Source organism: Scaptodrosophila lebanonensis, unplaced genomic scaffold (genome assembly GCF_003285725.1).
Source record: "Scaptodrosophila lebanonensis strain 11010-0011.00,11010-0021.00 unplaced genomic scaffold, SlebRS2 tig00001410-arrow-pilon, whole genome shotgun sequence".
NCBI lineage: Eukaryota > Metazoa > Arthropoda > Insecta > Diptera > Drosophilidae > Scaptodrosophila > Scaptodrosophila lebanonensis.
In genome coordinates this window covers 7653039-7668320 of record NW_022060738.1, presented here as the reverse complement: position 1 = coordinate 7668320, position 15282 = coordinate 7653039, and the positions used below count along the sequence as shown (strand labels likewise).

The 15282-nt window shown below is 38.8% G+C and overlaps 2 protein-coding genes across 2 annotated transcripts; both read left to right on the top strand.

The window, feature by feature from the left end:
• The first annotated feature begins 270 nt into the window (after nt 1–270).
• LOC115630463 lies at nt 271–14804 on the top strand. Its single transcript, XM_030527031.1, has 4 exons — nt 271–676; nt 11553–12275; nt 12679–13642; nt 13759–14804. Exons 2-4 carry the CDS (start codon nt 11591–11593, stop codon nt 14060–14062), a joined length of 1953 nt encoding a protein of 650 aa, XP_030382891.1. The 5' UTR covers nt 271–676; nt 11553–11590; the 3' UTR covers nt 14063–14804.
• LOC115630779 lies at nt 14063–14804 on the top strand (the record flags this gene model as incomplete). Its single annotated transcript, XM_030527434.1, has 1 exon — nt 14063–14804. A coding segment is annotated over one exon (399 nt), but the record flags the coding sequence as incomplete, so codon positions are not given.
• Nucleotides 14805–15282: the final 478 nt, after the last annotated feature.

Here is a 15282-nt window from a genome sequence, read left to right as displayed (position 1 = left end):
CGCAAGACACTACATTAAAATTTTCAAAAAAGAAAGAGAAACACCTAGGTTTAGTTTATTTGAATGTAGACAATGCAAACATCAAAGAGATAACGGCCAACGTCTTCTAAGTGGAGGCACACGAGTTAACAGCGCCCTCTAGAAAAATTTGGGCAAGGTGGCATCTTTAGTTTATTCGCAGCTGTACTGCGCATGTATCGATAACTTTTTGTATCGGTGTTCCGCCTTCATTCATGGAAATTTCAGTAAAAGATGGCAGCACGAGTCGAACGGGCGACAGTGATACGCACGGAAAAGTAAATGGGCAAATAAGTGTGATGATTACGTACATACGTCACCTCGTTTGGAGAAATTGCCTAAAGTGTTGAAATTTGCGCACATCTCAGTTACAATATTATTCGTTTTTATTAAGTGCTAGTGAATTCGGCAAATCGTTTTCCTGCAGTTCCCACTCGTGTGTGCATTAAGTATTATTGTATGTGTGTGTGTTGTGTTTGTGTGATTGCGTACCGCTTAGTAAACATACATAGCAAGAAAATAAAATAAGCAAGAAAAATATTTATGGGAGCAAATCAAAATTATGCTTAAAATACACTTTCATTAAATTGCCAACTAGCTGAAACTAGAAAACACAACGGCAGCACAAAAGGAAAGAGCACAATTCGCAATTAAGAAGGTAAATAATTGGCTTTTGCAAGCAAAGTTCATAAAATGTGGGATTTTATATTAGAATTTTGATGAAATGCCTGATCTACCCATTGCCATAGATACTAGCATATGTACATATATATCCCAATAATTCTCAGAAATCGGTCCGAAAGAGGCGAATTTAATATATATTGATGTTGCCTGTACAAAGTATCTCGTAGTTGCTGTTTCGTGTACCCAAAAGAGAGATACGAAATTCCCAGAAACGCATTTTCTAATTTAGACCGATTTCTGAGAAGTGACAGACAGCAGCAGCCATCGTGCCAGAGCCAGAGCCAACAGCAGCAACAAGACCAACAACAATGCGCGCACACATACAAAAAGACGCGCAGCAGCGGCGGTAACAGTGAAGACAACAACAACATGAGTGACTATGCCATGGTATTAACGTTGATGTCGCTGTATGTGTACAACAACAACAGCAACGACGGCAACCTAGCAAACGAACGATGGAACGAGGACAAGCTGGCGGGTGGTGATGTTGGCAGCTGCTTCTGCTGCCGATGCTGCCTGTGTGGTTGTCGTTGTTGTTGTTTTTGGTGCGACTGAATGAAATGCTGCTGCAAACATTTAACACCACAAGCCAAGCTGCTGGCTTTTGGGAAGACACACAGAGATACTCACACATACAGACATACATACGTACATACCTTGCAATGCTCGCGCACAGCTACTCTCTCACACTTTATATTCATGCATACATGGCTTGGCACTCACACTTGAGCACCCAAGCTGGGTTATTGGTTTGGCCGCTATTGTAGTTGTTGTTGCCAAAGGTGTAGCCGCAATTCGGACGAAGCCGAAGCCATACGTACGGGTTTTTTGTTTCTTTTTAGTATTTTTCGTTGTTATTTCGTCTCTTCTTGTTGTAGTTGCTGCTGTTGTTGTACCCTTCACAAGAAAAGGTGTTATTAACTTTGTTTGGCCGTGTGTAATGCGTCAAATCGGGTGAGTGAGTGTGTACGTACGCTTTTGATTATTCCTGGTAAAAGCGGGTTCTTCTACCAGCCTCTTCCGATACCGCCGCTTCTCAATTTCCTTGAAATTTTTATCAAACTTCAGAATGTTTTTAATAGCTTTTCATGTGAAAATGTTTTTCAAGCGATGCGGCCTACATGCGAAAAAGGCATGTGCACTGGTTTGATAAACATATCTACATACTATATGTATGTACATATAGTATACTCGTATTTATATGAAAAGGGCGTAACCTTATTGGCTTTGCTGTTTTGCAAAAATGGTTGCCGACCCGATTCCCCTATGACCATTTGCACAGCCAAACTTCATCCACACGATCGCAATACAATGGACTCAAATGTCAACCCCCATTCCCTCTACCCTCTTTCTCCCTTTCATTCGCACACAAAAACATCACCTATTGTATTTTATTTTGCCATTGTTTGTTTTGAGTGTGTGTATGTGTGTTGTTTTTTGTTGTTGTGATTTTCAAGCCGATTTCGTGGAAATGCCTGATATATTTTTATTTTAATTGTTCGCGTGAATTTTGTTTTATTTTCAATTGCGACAAAATCAAATTGTGAATGCCAAAAGTGAAATGTGGCCTAAACACTCAACTGTGTGTATACGAGTACGTATGTCTGCGCACTTGAGCGGATTTTTGTAGTTGTTGGTATTGCTGTTGTGTTGTTGTCATGCAGCGTTTTGCTGCTTAATTGTATTTCGTTTTTGGCCATTGTGTACATAAATCATTGCTGACCAAGCTCTGTGTGATGGTAAGAGCTGGTGAGACTGGAAGAGTCAGGGGAGGGGAGTAAGCACCCGCAGGTTTATATATGTATAATTTTGGCCGCAGTTTCAAAATTCGATGCGTTTAGGCACCCTAACATTAGTTAACAAAACTATAGTCCGATGTTTGGAGTATTAAGATGAATCTAGATAGAAATTCATATAACATTTGAACGAAATCCTTAGACGTTAATCTAAAATCAATCGTAAAATAAGAATATTGATATGAAAACTTTTGTTATTACTTTCGATTTATTTAAAAACATTGAGGGCTGTTATTTTTAAAGATTTGTTGCAATATGTTTTAACATAACAAATATTTAAAAAATTTAACAAACTCCAAATATTTGTGTCTTGGTTTAATATAAAAAGATCTACAAATAAGAAAACAGTACTTTATATTTAAAATGCTTCAACACTAATCCAATATACATATGTACAATCAAACTTAATTCGCCAACTTAATCCTATTTTTGATGCCTCACTTAAAAATTAAATTTGTATGCATATATCACAGACAAATCAATTCAAAGTAGTTAGGGTTAGGTAGTGTGTGAAATCTTCGTCTTTGCTTATTATTTTTAGCTCTACCTTTCCCTTGAAGTATCTGGCCGACTTTCGCAATAAACTAGCCCATATTTACATGGTAACACGATTGCATACAGCAACGGCCAAGTGGGCATGACGAATCTCAGCTGAGGACAATATGTTGGGCTTATCTGCACGCCCATTGACCTTAGATACACGCATATGTGTACACACTTATATATACCATATGTATAGTTCAGAGCCACAGCTAGTACTTATCTAAGCCCCCTCTAGCTGTTGTCGTTATGTCTATGCACATATTTGTTTTCCTCGAAAAACGAAATGCTTTTGATTGTTCTTGGAATTCCACTAAACTTTGCAACAGCGTTATTCCCATCAGCATTGTGGGCTGATAAGCACCAGCGAAACGACCCAAACAAACCTACATCATATATACATATACTTATGTATGTATGTATGTATGTATGTATATACATATATATTTATATATGCATGTACATATTTGCTTACATATGAATGTAAATATGTGTGTGTGTCTTATTATCTTGAGCAGCACTGACTTTTATATTATAGTTTCGTAGTAATTTATCAATGAAATTTTCAGACGTAATCTTCATATTTGTGTCGCAAGTATTTATACATATGTATGTATGTGTGGGTTTTTCTTTTGTATGACAATAATCTTGTGGGCCTGGCATAGCCCAGTCAACAGTAGCAGCAGCCATTCCGTCGGCAACACTTGTCCGATTCTGATGTCGATTCTTAACAGACGTTGCAATCCATAAACGACATCGTGAGTTCGCGTACGTTCCTGCTCTCGCTTCCCTCTAATCTGCTTCCGTAACGGTAATCGCTAAATATATACGCTAAATATATATATTTCATCAGAGGTAATAAAACAAGTTGCATACTGTACTCGTACAAAGATTTGACTTTTACGAACGAAATCGCACCACGTTCGAAACGTTTAGTTCGTTCGCACTTAACAGGTAACAAAAAGAACATCTACACTGTTGATTATGCAAATTATTATAACCATTTAATAATGCAGCCATATTGTTCTTACTCTATAACCCTGAAACTAAATGAAATATTTGCTAAAATCCACTATAAGAATTCAAGTAACACTCTCCCATAGGTCTGGCAAGGACGTAAGGAACCCTAAACAACTTTCACAATTGTAACCCAAATACCATAAGTGAATGAGTACTTAGTTATGTACGTTCTATGTGTTTATAGAATTATTGAAGTTTGATTGTGTTTTAACCCATATTAAATCGAAAAACTGTTCAGAGAGGTGGTAATGTTAGTTAATAGACAAGGACGTGTTTTTCCCATTGAAAAAAGGAGCTTTATCAAGGTTCCATGTTTTCAAAAAACTTTTGGGTTTTCAAGTATGGAGTTTCAAATAATAAAGGTTGTCTCCTTATAGATGCTTATATTCTAGAGAAATTTCTGTAACATTGCGGTTCATTTGACTTTGAGTGACTTGTAGAAAGTTTGCTGACATTGATGCTATCTTGAATCCTAAATTTAATCTATCGCAGACTATCTAAGGTATACACATATGATAAGAGTATCTGGTAGTTTGTAAATATGATATGTTTATGGATGCATCAAGTTCATTGATCAACCTTGAAGGCAACAAGTGTAGCGAATAAGGCTGAGAATTTGTTAATACTTATGTTGAATCATAAAATTGAACAATGTTACGTATGCATACATATTTATAAAAAGATACCGAAACACACACACACACACGTTCACGTGCGTGCTGCGTATTTTCCAAACAAAAACTTCATGACTTCACCATGCGAAAGTGCCGTGCGCATACATACAAGTATGTATACTTATGTACTCGTATATACAAATGTACATTCATACATATAGTATTCCAAGAATTTTTCGCTTGTATAGACTTATCATGGGAGACTAGCTGGGTGCTCTTCCAAGAACTAGCCTTCTATGCCCATTAAGGCTTTTGTTATTGTTAATACATACTATATTATCGCGTGCGCTACTGTAAAGAGAGGAGAGACCCACACCTAAACTTCTCTACAAATATAAGTGTGAATGTTCATACATACATACATACATATATCGTATTCCTTGAGCACATTTTGGCGTGTGCTTTGAACACACTCTCCACGTAGTTCTGATAACACATTCTCAGACCTTCCCATTTGCAGCTATATTGCTGCTAATTGTGATAAGTTATTGTGATTGGAACGCTTTGGTGCATGAATCTTGAACGGAATCGCTTGTATTTGTGTATCTGCGTCAATGAGATAGAGAAAGAGATAGATTTGCGTTGCTGCTTCATATCTGGTCAGTGATTTTGATTTGAACGATAATAAGGTGCATGGGTTGTAGGGAGAGGGGAGGGGGTGCTAGTTGATTTCTAGTTAAAGCTCGAGGTAGCTCGTCGTATCTGCTTTATTTTTTCCTCCGCATTTCATGACTGTGGGTGTGAATTTTATTTCACTGGAATTGCTAATTAAATTGCCACAAAAATTGTTTATATACACGGCCAGCAGTAGCCACTCTCCCAACTAATCAGGGCGTCAGTTCGACAGTTGTTCAGTCAGTCAATCTGTTTGTAGCAAAGCAGTGTACACACGAAAAAATAAAGAAAAACGTAGTAAATAAATCTCATTTCAATTTTCCTGCGAAAAAATTATCAAAACGAAATACTCGGTACACTTTCTCACAGACCAAAGCCCCCAGCAAAGCTCCCTCCACCTCCTCAACTCCTCTGCTGTCACAATTTCGTCTCGCTCTTTTGCACTTTGTTTGTTGCTCTGCTTTGTGCTGTTGTTGTTGTTACTTTTTGCTTTTTGCATGTGATTTTGTTTTCAAGCGAAGTTCATTTGCGATTTCCGAGTAAATGCAAAAGAGAGAAAAAAGACAGCAACGAGCTACGTCAACAAAGGTAATTGAATTCGCTTTAAAATCCTACGCTGTCGTTGTGGTCTTCTCCTTCGTCCCATTCGCCTTTACTTTTTTGTGCTGCTCCTTTAATTCCGTTCATTTATATGCTCGACGTACTCAGAATCAGAATCGGAACATTTCAATCCTTGTCCGCTTCTTCTTCTGTTGATGTCGCACGGACTGTAATTCATTATTGTTCTGCGAATATTTCTGCGTAATTTTGCTGTCATTGAAATGAGTTTTTAATTCCATAGTATAATGAAGTAGCCATCATAAAGTTGTTGAGCGCATGACCAAGCAGTAAGCCATACACTCTTTTAATATACAGGTGGTCTATACTGTATTGCACATTGCTTACCTTCATTGTCATCATCATTGGAATTATGCGAAGGGCTTAAACATGGCCTGACATTTATCAAAGTTTTTACTTTGAAAAAGTTATTAGATCATATCTGTATTTGGATTTCTGATGAAATTTTATTTTTGCATTGTCTACAACAGCAACAAGAAAAAGCAAAAAGAAACTTCACATACAAAACTCACGCGTTCCAACAACAGCCGCACTGTGGTACACTGATAAAATGTTCATTGTTCAAAATAATAAATTTCTACTCTGCCCTCGTTTATCGCTTTTAGCACGCAATTCCTAGAAATCTTTTTGCCCAAACATTTCTTGGAAATTGACATGCTAAATGTTTTCATAATTCAATTAATCTTAATTAGTATTGGTTTATGTAGGTTTGTTTATGTTATGAATTGAAAAAGGAAACCCTCAAATATAATTTGCTATATTTCTACATACATATGTACTTATTAAAACTGAATAGTATTAGGCAATATAGCCTGTTATCAAGCAACATTGGAAGAGAGGAGTAAAAAGAGCCTGTGGTATAAAAATATTTGATTGTGTAACTGCATTGCTTCCTTTAATAAATTAAACCAATAACCATTTAAGATCATTGAATTTCAATATACATATTATTATCCCACGTTTTCCAAAATTAATAAGAGCTTTTGTGCATTGAATAGAAAATGCCGAATCTCTAAAATCTCTTCGCATTGTGTGGTTTTTGAAATAACCCGATTTACTTTCCCTTCAATTTAGGCAGTTTCCATATATGAGCAACCGATATCCGTATTGTTTTTTCCAGTGTGAAATGTACTTGGTTTTACGGGGTACTCCACATAGCAACCTACGTAACTATTTGGATTGATAACAGTTATTTGGTGAATATTATTCGAAATGTACTTTTTATCTGTCGTACCAGCTTAAGAACAAATGGTTAAGCACATTGGAATTTTAATCTATGATAGACGACATGTGTAACCGATCATTACTGAGTCATTACAAGATTTTAGAAATATAGGAAATCGGATTACGTGTCTGAACCACTGTGCATTCGGAGCAAGTGGCAACTAAGCGCCTGACTCGGTTTCACTGGCTACGACTCTACGGCTGGTGTTACGAGTGTGTTTAAGTATGTATGTATGTGAGTAGCCCTGCCCCAGACAGACAGACATGCCGGCTGCTGACTATCATTTGACTGTTCCAATATACACGACAACGACTTGACGGTCGTTCCCTGGCCAAGTGACTCACATGGCTTGTCTGCGTGGTTGTTGCCTACATGGCAGGCATTGTCTCTGCGCTGGGGACGTTTATCTGGTATTTTGTTAAGTTTCGGTTTCCATTGAAAGTTGCTCTTGCTCATGCGGGTACGAATTTCATCATAGTCGTAAATAAAGTTTAACGAGAAATGCGCCATATTCTTGGTAGTATATGAAAAGGCGCATTTATAATACATACAGACATACACACATATGTTTGTATTTATGTATGTATACTTGTATTTGTATATCCGTTTGTATAAAAAATTATCAGGCGATTGACTGCAAAAGAAGCGATCAGATCATGTCATTCCCCATTATTCATACGCATCGTTGACTGCACAGTAGTTGCTGGGCAAGCGAACTGCTTATCTCACGTGCTAGTCATAAACTGTAAATGTATGTACATATGTATGTACATACATATGTATTTTTTCTTCGATTTTTGTCGCTTGCGGATTTCGCAGAGAAGATATTTTAAAACGTCTGCGTTGCATTAAAAGCAGTTATCTGACAACCTTTTAAAATGTTTAATTTTTTTAATCCCTTCTAACATTTTTCATAATATAAATAAATTATTTCCATTTACCTGTTTTGTAACACGGCCAATATTTTAAATTTTTGTAAAATTTGTCATACAAATATCTATCAATTGTGTCATTAATAAATTAAACAACTAACTACAATTTTTAATAACCTAGTTAATCAAAATTTGTTAAAGTTACTAGCCTTTTAATAATAAATGCATGCGGATTAATTTTTCAGTAATTGCATAAATTATATTCATATGTACATACTTACATTTATATACATACATATGTATGTATGTATCTATAAGATACTGCTTCTCGATTAATTATGCTATGGGTTTTTCTATCAATTAAAGATGTGTTCCAAAAGTTTTAGAAAGGATTGTGACAATTCGATCAATTTATTTAACAATTGTTTAGATTTTGTATTTTTGTATAGTTTTGTGATATTCTACGGTCAAAACATTCGATATTACACTGTATGTGCATACATACACACACTTGTTCATACATACATATGTATGTATGTATGTAAATGTTTTAATGTACTTTCCATATTCATGTTATCGGTCGAAATTCATGACTTGCCTCTAGCGCGCTTTCCATTTCTATGCCGATGCCTTGCCGACACATTGTCTGCTCGCTGTTGTTGTTTTTGTTGCGACCAATTCGTCGAATTGCAAATTGCCGTTAGTTAACGGTGCATACAAATTGAATTGCATTGCTTGCCTCTGAGCACTCCCATATGGAGTGTGAGTGCCTCTGTGTGTGTGTGTGTATACACAAACACACACACACCATATTCATTGCTAATCACACTGAACGTCCCATTCCAGCTAAATGCGCATTTAATTTATTCTCACTAAAAGGAATTACGGCCTGGAACTCTGACTCCGCTTAGTTTTCCGTTGTACTCGACGGGGGCGATCACATTTCCGGGAAGTGGTTTCATGTTTTCTTTTTATTATTATTTTTTTTTTTATATTTTTAGTTTTTGGAACTCATGACCATGCATGCACGCCCCGCTTGTCGTTTTATTGTTAATTGTTTAATGAGCAATATTATTGTGAAGTGTGTGTTTTTCACTTGATTGGACAGAAATGCAATTAAGTGGGCTGTGTGAGCAAAAAGCTTTGATTGCTCAGTTGTCAGTTCGGTTGAAACGGTTACAGCCTTGGAAATATGGCTATGGCCATGCCAGTCGGTGCTGATGACGACAAGCGTCTAATGTATAATTTTCCATAAATGGCTGCAGGTGCTTTTGCCACATTGGCGAGCTGACTCAGATTTTTGGGAAGTATGATTCGAGGGCTTGTCATAGATTGTACCCTATCTTCTAGCATGACGCATATAACCATTACAGACGAGCCTACGAATCACCCGACAAAAGAATAAAGTACCTATTGATAACATTATGACAAAGCGATCAAAGACGTACATACATATGTACATACTATTTCTCTATAGTTAAATTGATGAATTGTAGAACTAAATTAAGTAGCGTTTTAAATGCAATTAAACACCTCATTGAAATGTTATAAAATTCGAAATTTTGCTGCTTGCGATCGACACTAATTCTTAACAGTGATCAGTTGATATACGGTTCTATCTACATTTCTGTGTAAATTAGCACTCAATTACAAATTAATGTGTTTCTCAATTCGATCAAATTATGTACATATGTATGTATGTATGTGAAAACGAAATTGTTCAATATAATTTCCAAATATGTACATATGAACATATTTTATTAGGCCTTCAAACTTTTCCACAAATCAATTTCGAAATCGAGCAATGACAAATTTCGATTACGCACAACTGCCTTGAGTGAAAGAGGTTTGATCAATAAATCTGATTTATAAAAATTCCCTTTTAAAGAATTACGCCTGTAATGCGGTTTTGATTCAATGGCAGTTAGTAAAATTCAAGGAATTTCGAACATGCAATACTAACACCACAACTAAAGTTGATTTGAAACACTTCTGGGAAATTAAAACTGCGAAAGAAACTGCAAGAAGCAGGAAGTCGTTGATATAAACAAATAGGCCAATGATATTTCCTTTAGCAGTAGGGAAATGTTAATCAATGAACAAGCACATTTTTACCCAAAGTTGATTTTACAACTTCAATTCATGTTCGAGGAAATGAGAATCGCACAAGAAAGCTTAAGAAACAGGAAGCTCTCCTGTACTGTGTTAAAAATCGTTCACTTTGTACAGTATATATTTACATACATAAATACATATATGTATGTACATATGTATGTAGTTAAAAGCAAAGTTGTGGTATTTCCAATGAGAAGTAAAAGGCAAATAGTTTTTACCCTAGTGGCAATCTTTTAGGAAAAGTTGTCTTATCGTTTTTAGCAATATTCTCTATGTAATACAAAGAACTTCACAGTACAAGAGCCTCAATTCGCAACTGCGAATGAATAACTAGAATTTCTCATGAATGAGCTGAAAATTTTCCAAGAGACTTATAATGGAGGGAGGGGTGTGAAGCGGGCGCTCAAGCACGTAGTCAGTCAGGCATTCAGGCAGCCCTGGTGCCTGGTTTCGAGTTGCAATCATTTGTTAAATTGTTTGATTTTTCAATGCCTGCCACGCGACGCAGCTGCCTGATGATAAGCAGGTGACCTAGAAAATCACTCTCTTTCCGTTTGTATGTGGAAATATTATGTGCATTTCATTTGCTTGGAGATTCTTAGTAGATGTTGTTGTTGAGATTAATGATGATGTTATTATTGACTAAAAATAGCGCAAATTTCAGTGCGGCTGACGTTGCAGCTGGTGCGTGGGATTGGCATGCTATGAATTCACAGAATCCCAGGGTCATACATACATACATAAGTATGTACGTAACTACATATTTATAGACCACACATTCATATAATTTTTTAAATGAGGGGCCCTACTAAAATGCATAAAGTGTTGAGCTGTAGGTTCGGGTCATAAAAGCTACAGAACTGCAGATTCCAAGCGTGGGCGTTTGCATTACGAAGTGCCTGTTTGTTTAATTGTCCATTGACCGCGAGCAGACCACTTGCCAAGCAACTTCTTCACTTGAGTAGACCGACTTAATTAAAGTGCCAACAGGCCCAGGCCCAGGCCTTCCTTCAGTCTTTCTCTCAATCGCATTGTTGTAGGTCAAGACTTTTCACACGCCTCACAGTACAGAAGCAGCTGTGACTAAGCTTTGTGTTGAATTGAAAGTTCACATTATTACTATTGTTCTCACCACTATACAGCTTGTGTTGGTAGAGTAAATTTCTCCGTAGTAATTAAGTGTTCTTGATGTAGCTTAAAAGGACCTTTTTTAACAGCTCCTTTAAGTGTTATAAGGCAGTTAAATCAATCATATTTCACTTCAAATTTCTAATTTAAAACTTTCCAATGCATTTCTTCCTATCTGCGTTTTAATTATTGTATATTCCTATTATCAAATAAACTTAAACGTGCCTTTCCATCTTAATCCTTGCAGAAGATCCTTAAATTGCAATAGACAGCAAATCACTTCCGATGGGGCATAATTTGAGCAAATCAACAGCCAGTGACGTCGTTGCCAGAAAAGATAAGTCCAAGCGCGCATCCTCCTACACAAACGATATTGAAATTAAACGCACGGACACAACCCCGCCCACAATCAACTTGGAAATTGCACGGAGCGAGCAGCAATTGTCTCAGACTCGAACAGCAGCTCGTCGAGCAACAACGCCACCTGGCAGCTTGGATTCCGCGGAAGTGCGTCAGATCATAATCAAAATACAGTTGGCGAAAATGGAGAATGGCAATGATGAAGGGCAGCAACAGCAGCAGCAGCAGGATGTGGAGGCCGTCGCATTGTCTACCACAGATAAGCTCAATGCAAATATGGCAGAGCAGAAGCCGCAACAGAATCAAATAATAAATGTGACGCTCAATGGAACTGCGGGCGGTTCAATGGAAGCGTCCCGAGGCGCTGACAGACTCTTGAATAACAACAATTTAGCGGGAAGTGATGCGTCGGCGTCGGCAACAGCGGCGGTTAGCACGCTACAATTGCACGATAACGACGATGTTGGGGCTGACGACGATGACGTAGTCGATGAGTCGCTGCTACGCCGTCGTCGTAGCAGCAGCGCCGAGGGCGTCGATTACTGCGAGGTGCTCGAACCGACGCCAGTAGCCGAAATGTGGTCGAACGGAGCACAACAGTGGGCGCAAGGTAAGCGAAAGCAGCAAAGAAAAGTTGTGAATAAAACCGAAAGCAATAGAGAGCGGTCCGAATCAACAAGCTACATAATTATTTGCACTTCTGTATAATATGCCTTGTAATATGAATATCAAATATTAAAAGGGGCATTTACACAAAAAGTCAACTTATTTAGATTTGGGAATGAGAGTAATCCTAAGGGAACTTATTATAAACAGCCGACAAGAAGTGTTCTGCAGTGAGGTTTAGAAACAGGTTGTTTGAGGAGTGTTGACCACGAGTCGGGGACAAAGCCCCCCTTCCTTAATTTAAATTTGTTTGTATGAATCGTGAAACTGCGGTTTCTTTTTCGGTCGCTGATTACGAATCTATCTATAATTTATGCTAATCTAATTACCTTATCGTGTGTTTGCAGCGCCAAACACTGGAAACAGTTGCTGTCGCAGTCGGAGTAGCAAAGCAGCATTAACAATTGGAGCGAGTGCAACACCAACAACCACATCTAAGCGTCGCTGCTGCAAATGTAAGTGTCGTGCTGTTTTCAACGGACTGCGTGGCATGTTGGAGTCAAGCTCATCGTCCTCCGCGGCTGTAGCGAAGCGTACCAGCAGCAAGGAGAGGCGAGACAAGAAGTCTCGCAGCAGCAGCGCCGCAGCCGTTGGTGCCGAGCATAACCATAGACGTTCCACGCCCCCCACATTGAGTTCAGCACCACGTGCGGCTCCAGCGCAAAGAAGACAGCGCAATTCGGTGGCTGTTCCCGATGCAACAGCGGCAACCAACCAACTGGCCATTTGGACAGCGCCCTCCGGCGATGGTAATGTGGGCGATGTCATTATACGCATCAGTTCGCCGCAGTTTGTTGTGCAACCACTTGTTGCCGGTTGCCCTGGTGCCGGTTGTAGTGATTGCACCTCCCCGATTGTGTCGGTTTCGCGACTGAGCAGCAATAACAGCGATGCCACAGTCCCAACAACTGCGGCGGGTCCCGCAATACGTCTCTTGGCACCCCCAGCAGCTGCTGGGGAGCCCCTACCTGTCCCATCCACCAGCCACCACATGCTGCCCGCGCATCCCAACGAGGTGCAAAGAATGCCAGTACCGCCTACAGTGGCCACCACCGCCTATGGGAATGTGATTGTGCACTCACAGATCGATTTTAGGCATTGTCTGGTGCCCGATCTGGAGCGGATCATTAATTCCAGCTTCTATTGGGGCAAGATGGATCGGTACGAGGCGGAGCGATTGCTTGAGGGCAAGCCGGAGGGAACGTTCCTATTACGCGATTCGGCGCAAGAGGAATACCTCTTCTCGGTCACATTCCGCAAGTACGGGCGCTCACTGCATGCGCGAATCGAGCAGAGTGGACATAAGTTTAGGTAAGTTTTAAGTTATTTTTGATTATAGAGAATATCCTCCATACACCAACTCTCCTTAAAAATATTTTAATTAGTTGTTGAATTCATTTTAATGTAATTTTCTTGTTTTTTTACAGTTTCGATTGCCACGATCCGTGCGTATTTACGGCGCCTTCCGTCACCGGCCTGTTGGAGCATTACAAGGACCCCTCTTGCGTTATGTTCTTTGAGCCTTGCCTGACCATGCCGCTACATCGACGCCAGACTTTCTCGCTTCAGCAGCTGGCGCGTGCCACCATTGTCTCGAATACCACATACGATGGCATCAATCAGTTGGAGCTGCCGTGCCGTCTTAAGAGCTACCTCAAGGAGTACCACTACAAGCAGAAGCTGCGTGTTAAGCCGTGTGACATGCACACGCCCTATTATACCAACATATAGTCCACGGCTGAGGCGGCCCTGCAGCAGCCGAGCCATAGGCGACAGCTGCAGCCACGCCTTTTGCCGCCACCCATACCACCGCCGCCTGCGGGCTTTACGTATTACGAGGATATAGACAGTACTAGTGATCCAGATGGAGACGATGACGATGATGATGATGCGGTCAATGTACGCGTCTCATATGTACAGCATGCTGAGGTTGTTGCGCAATTGCGAGAGTGTGGGACGACAACAGCGAATCTGCGTCGTCGTGCCAACTTGCAGCAGCATTTGTGGCGTTTGCCTCAGCGCGTAGCGTCGGCCCTCGGACGCATGTCCTCCAATCTCAATTGCTATCAGCCGACGGCGCTGCAGCGCAACAACCGCGGCACCCAGACAAACAACACAAAGGGCGCCTGAAGCTAAATTCTAGCTTCAATTATACTAATACTTGAGACAATCCCAGTGCGTCACGCCATTTCCGCGCTCAGACACCAAAACAAATAATCATAAAAATAGCAAACAAAAACTTAGAAAAAAAAGTAAATGCTTCCCGAAACATTTACATGTTTAGCAGTAATTCAATCCAATCAACCAACAAAGCAACAAAGTTCGAAGCCTATATGTGTAAAAGTACATTAATTAAGTGTAACACAACTTACTCAACTCCAAATCCAACTACTATATAGTAAACAACTCATTCTGCATTTGTGTTTATACAGTTTTGTAAAAGTGTTTTTATAATAATCCAATTTAAAATTGACTTGTTAGTATTTTTTGTAAAAACCTATTTATTTGAAATGCATTTTTATGTAATTTTTATTACACATGTACAAAGGAAATCATATATAATTAGTGGTAACTACTCTCATTAGCCAAATTGAAAGGTTATTACGATTAATTTAGTGCTCTATTTATTTATTCTAATTAGTTATGAAATTAAATTACCCTGCGCGTGCTGATTACAAGGTACGATGTAAATATCAAATTGTATTACATAGCCTTAAGAAAAAATTATATAAATTATATACATACTCCTACGCTAGGTGGTTGCTGTTGAATAGTAAACGTAAATTGTAAAACTATGCAGTTGTTTCAAAAAAGTATAAAATATTACATATCGGAACGTTGTATGGATATAAAAGAAATATAAATAAAAATAAAAAACAAACAGCATGATGTTGATATAAAAACTAGAAACAAATGCGCTTTTCATTTGAAAATTACCAATTTTTTTTTCC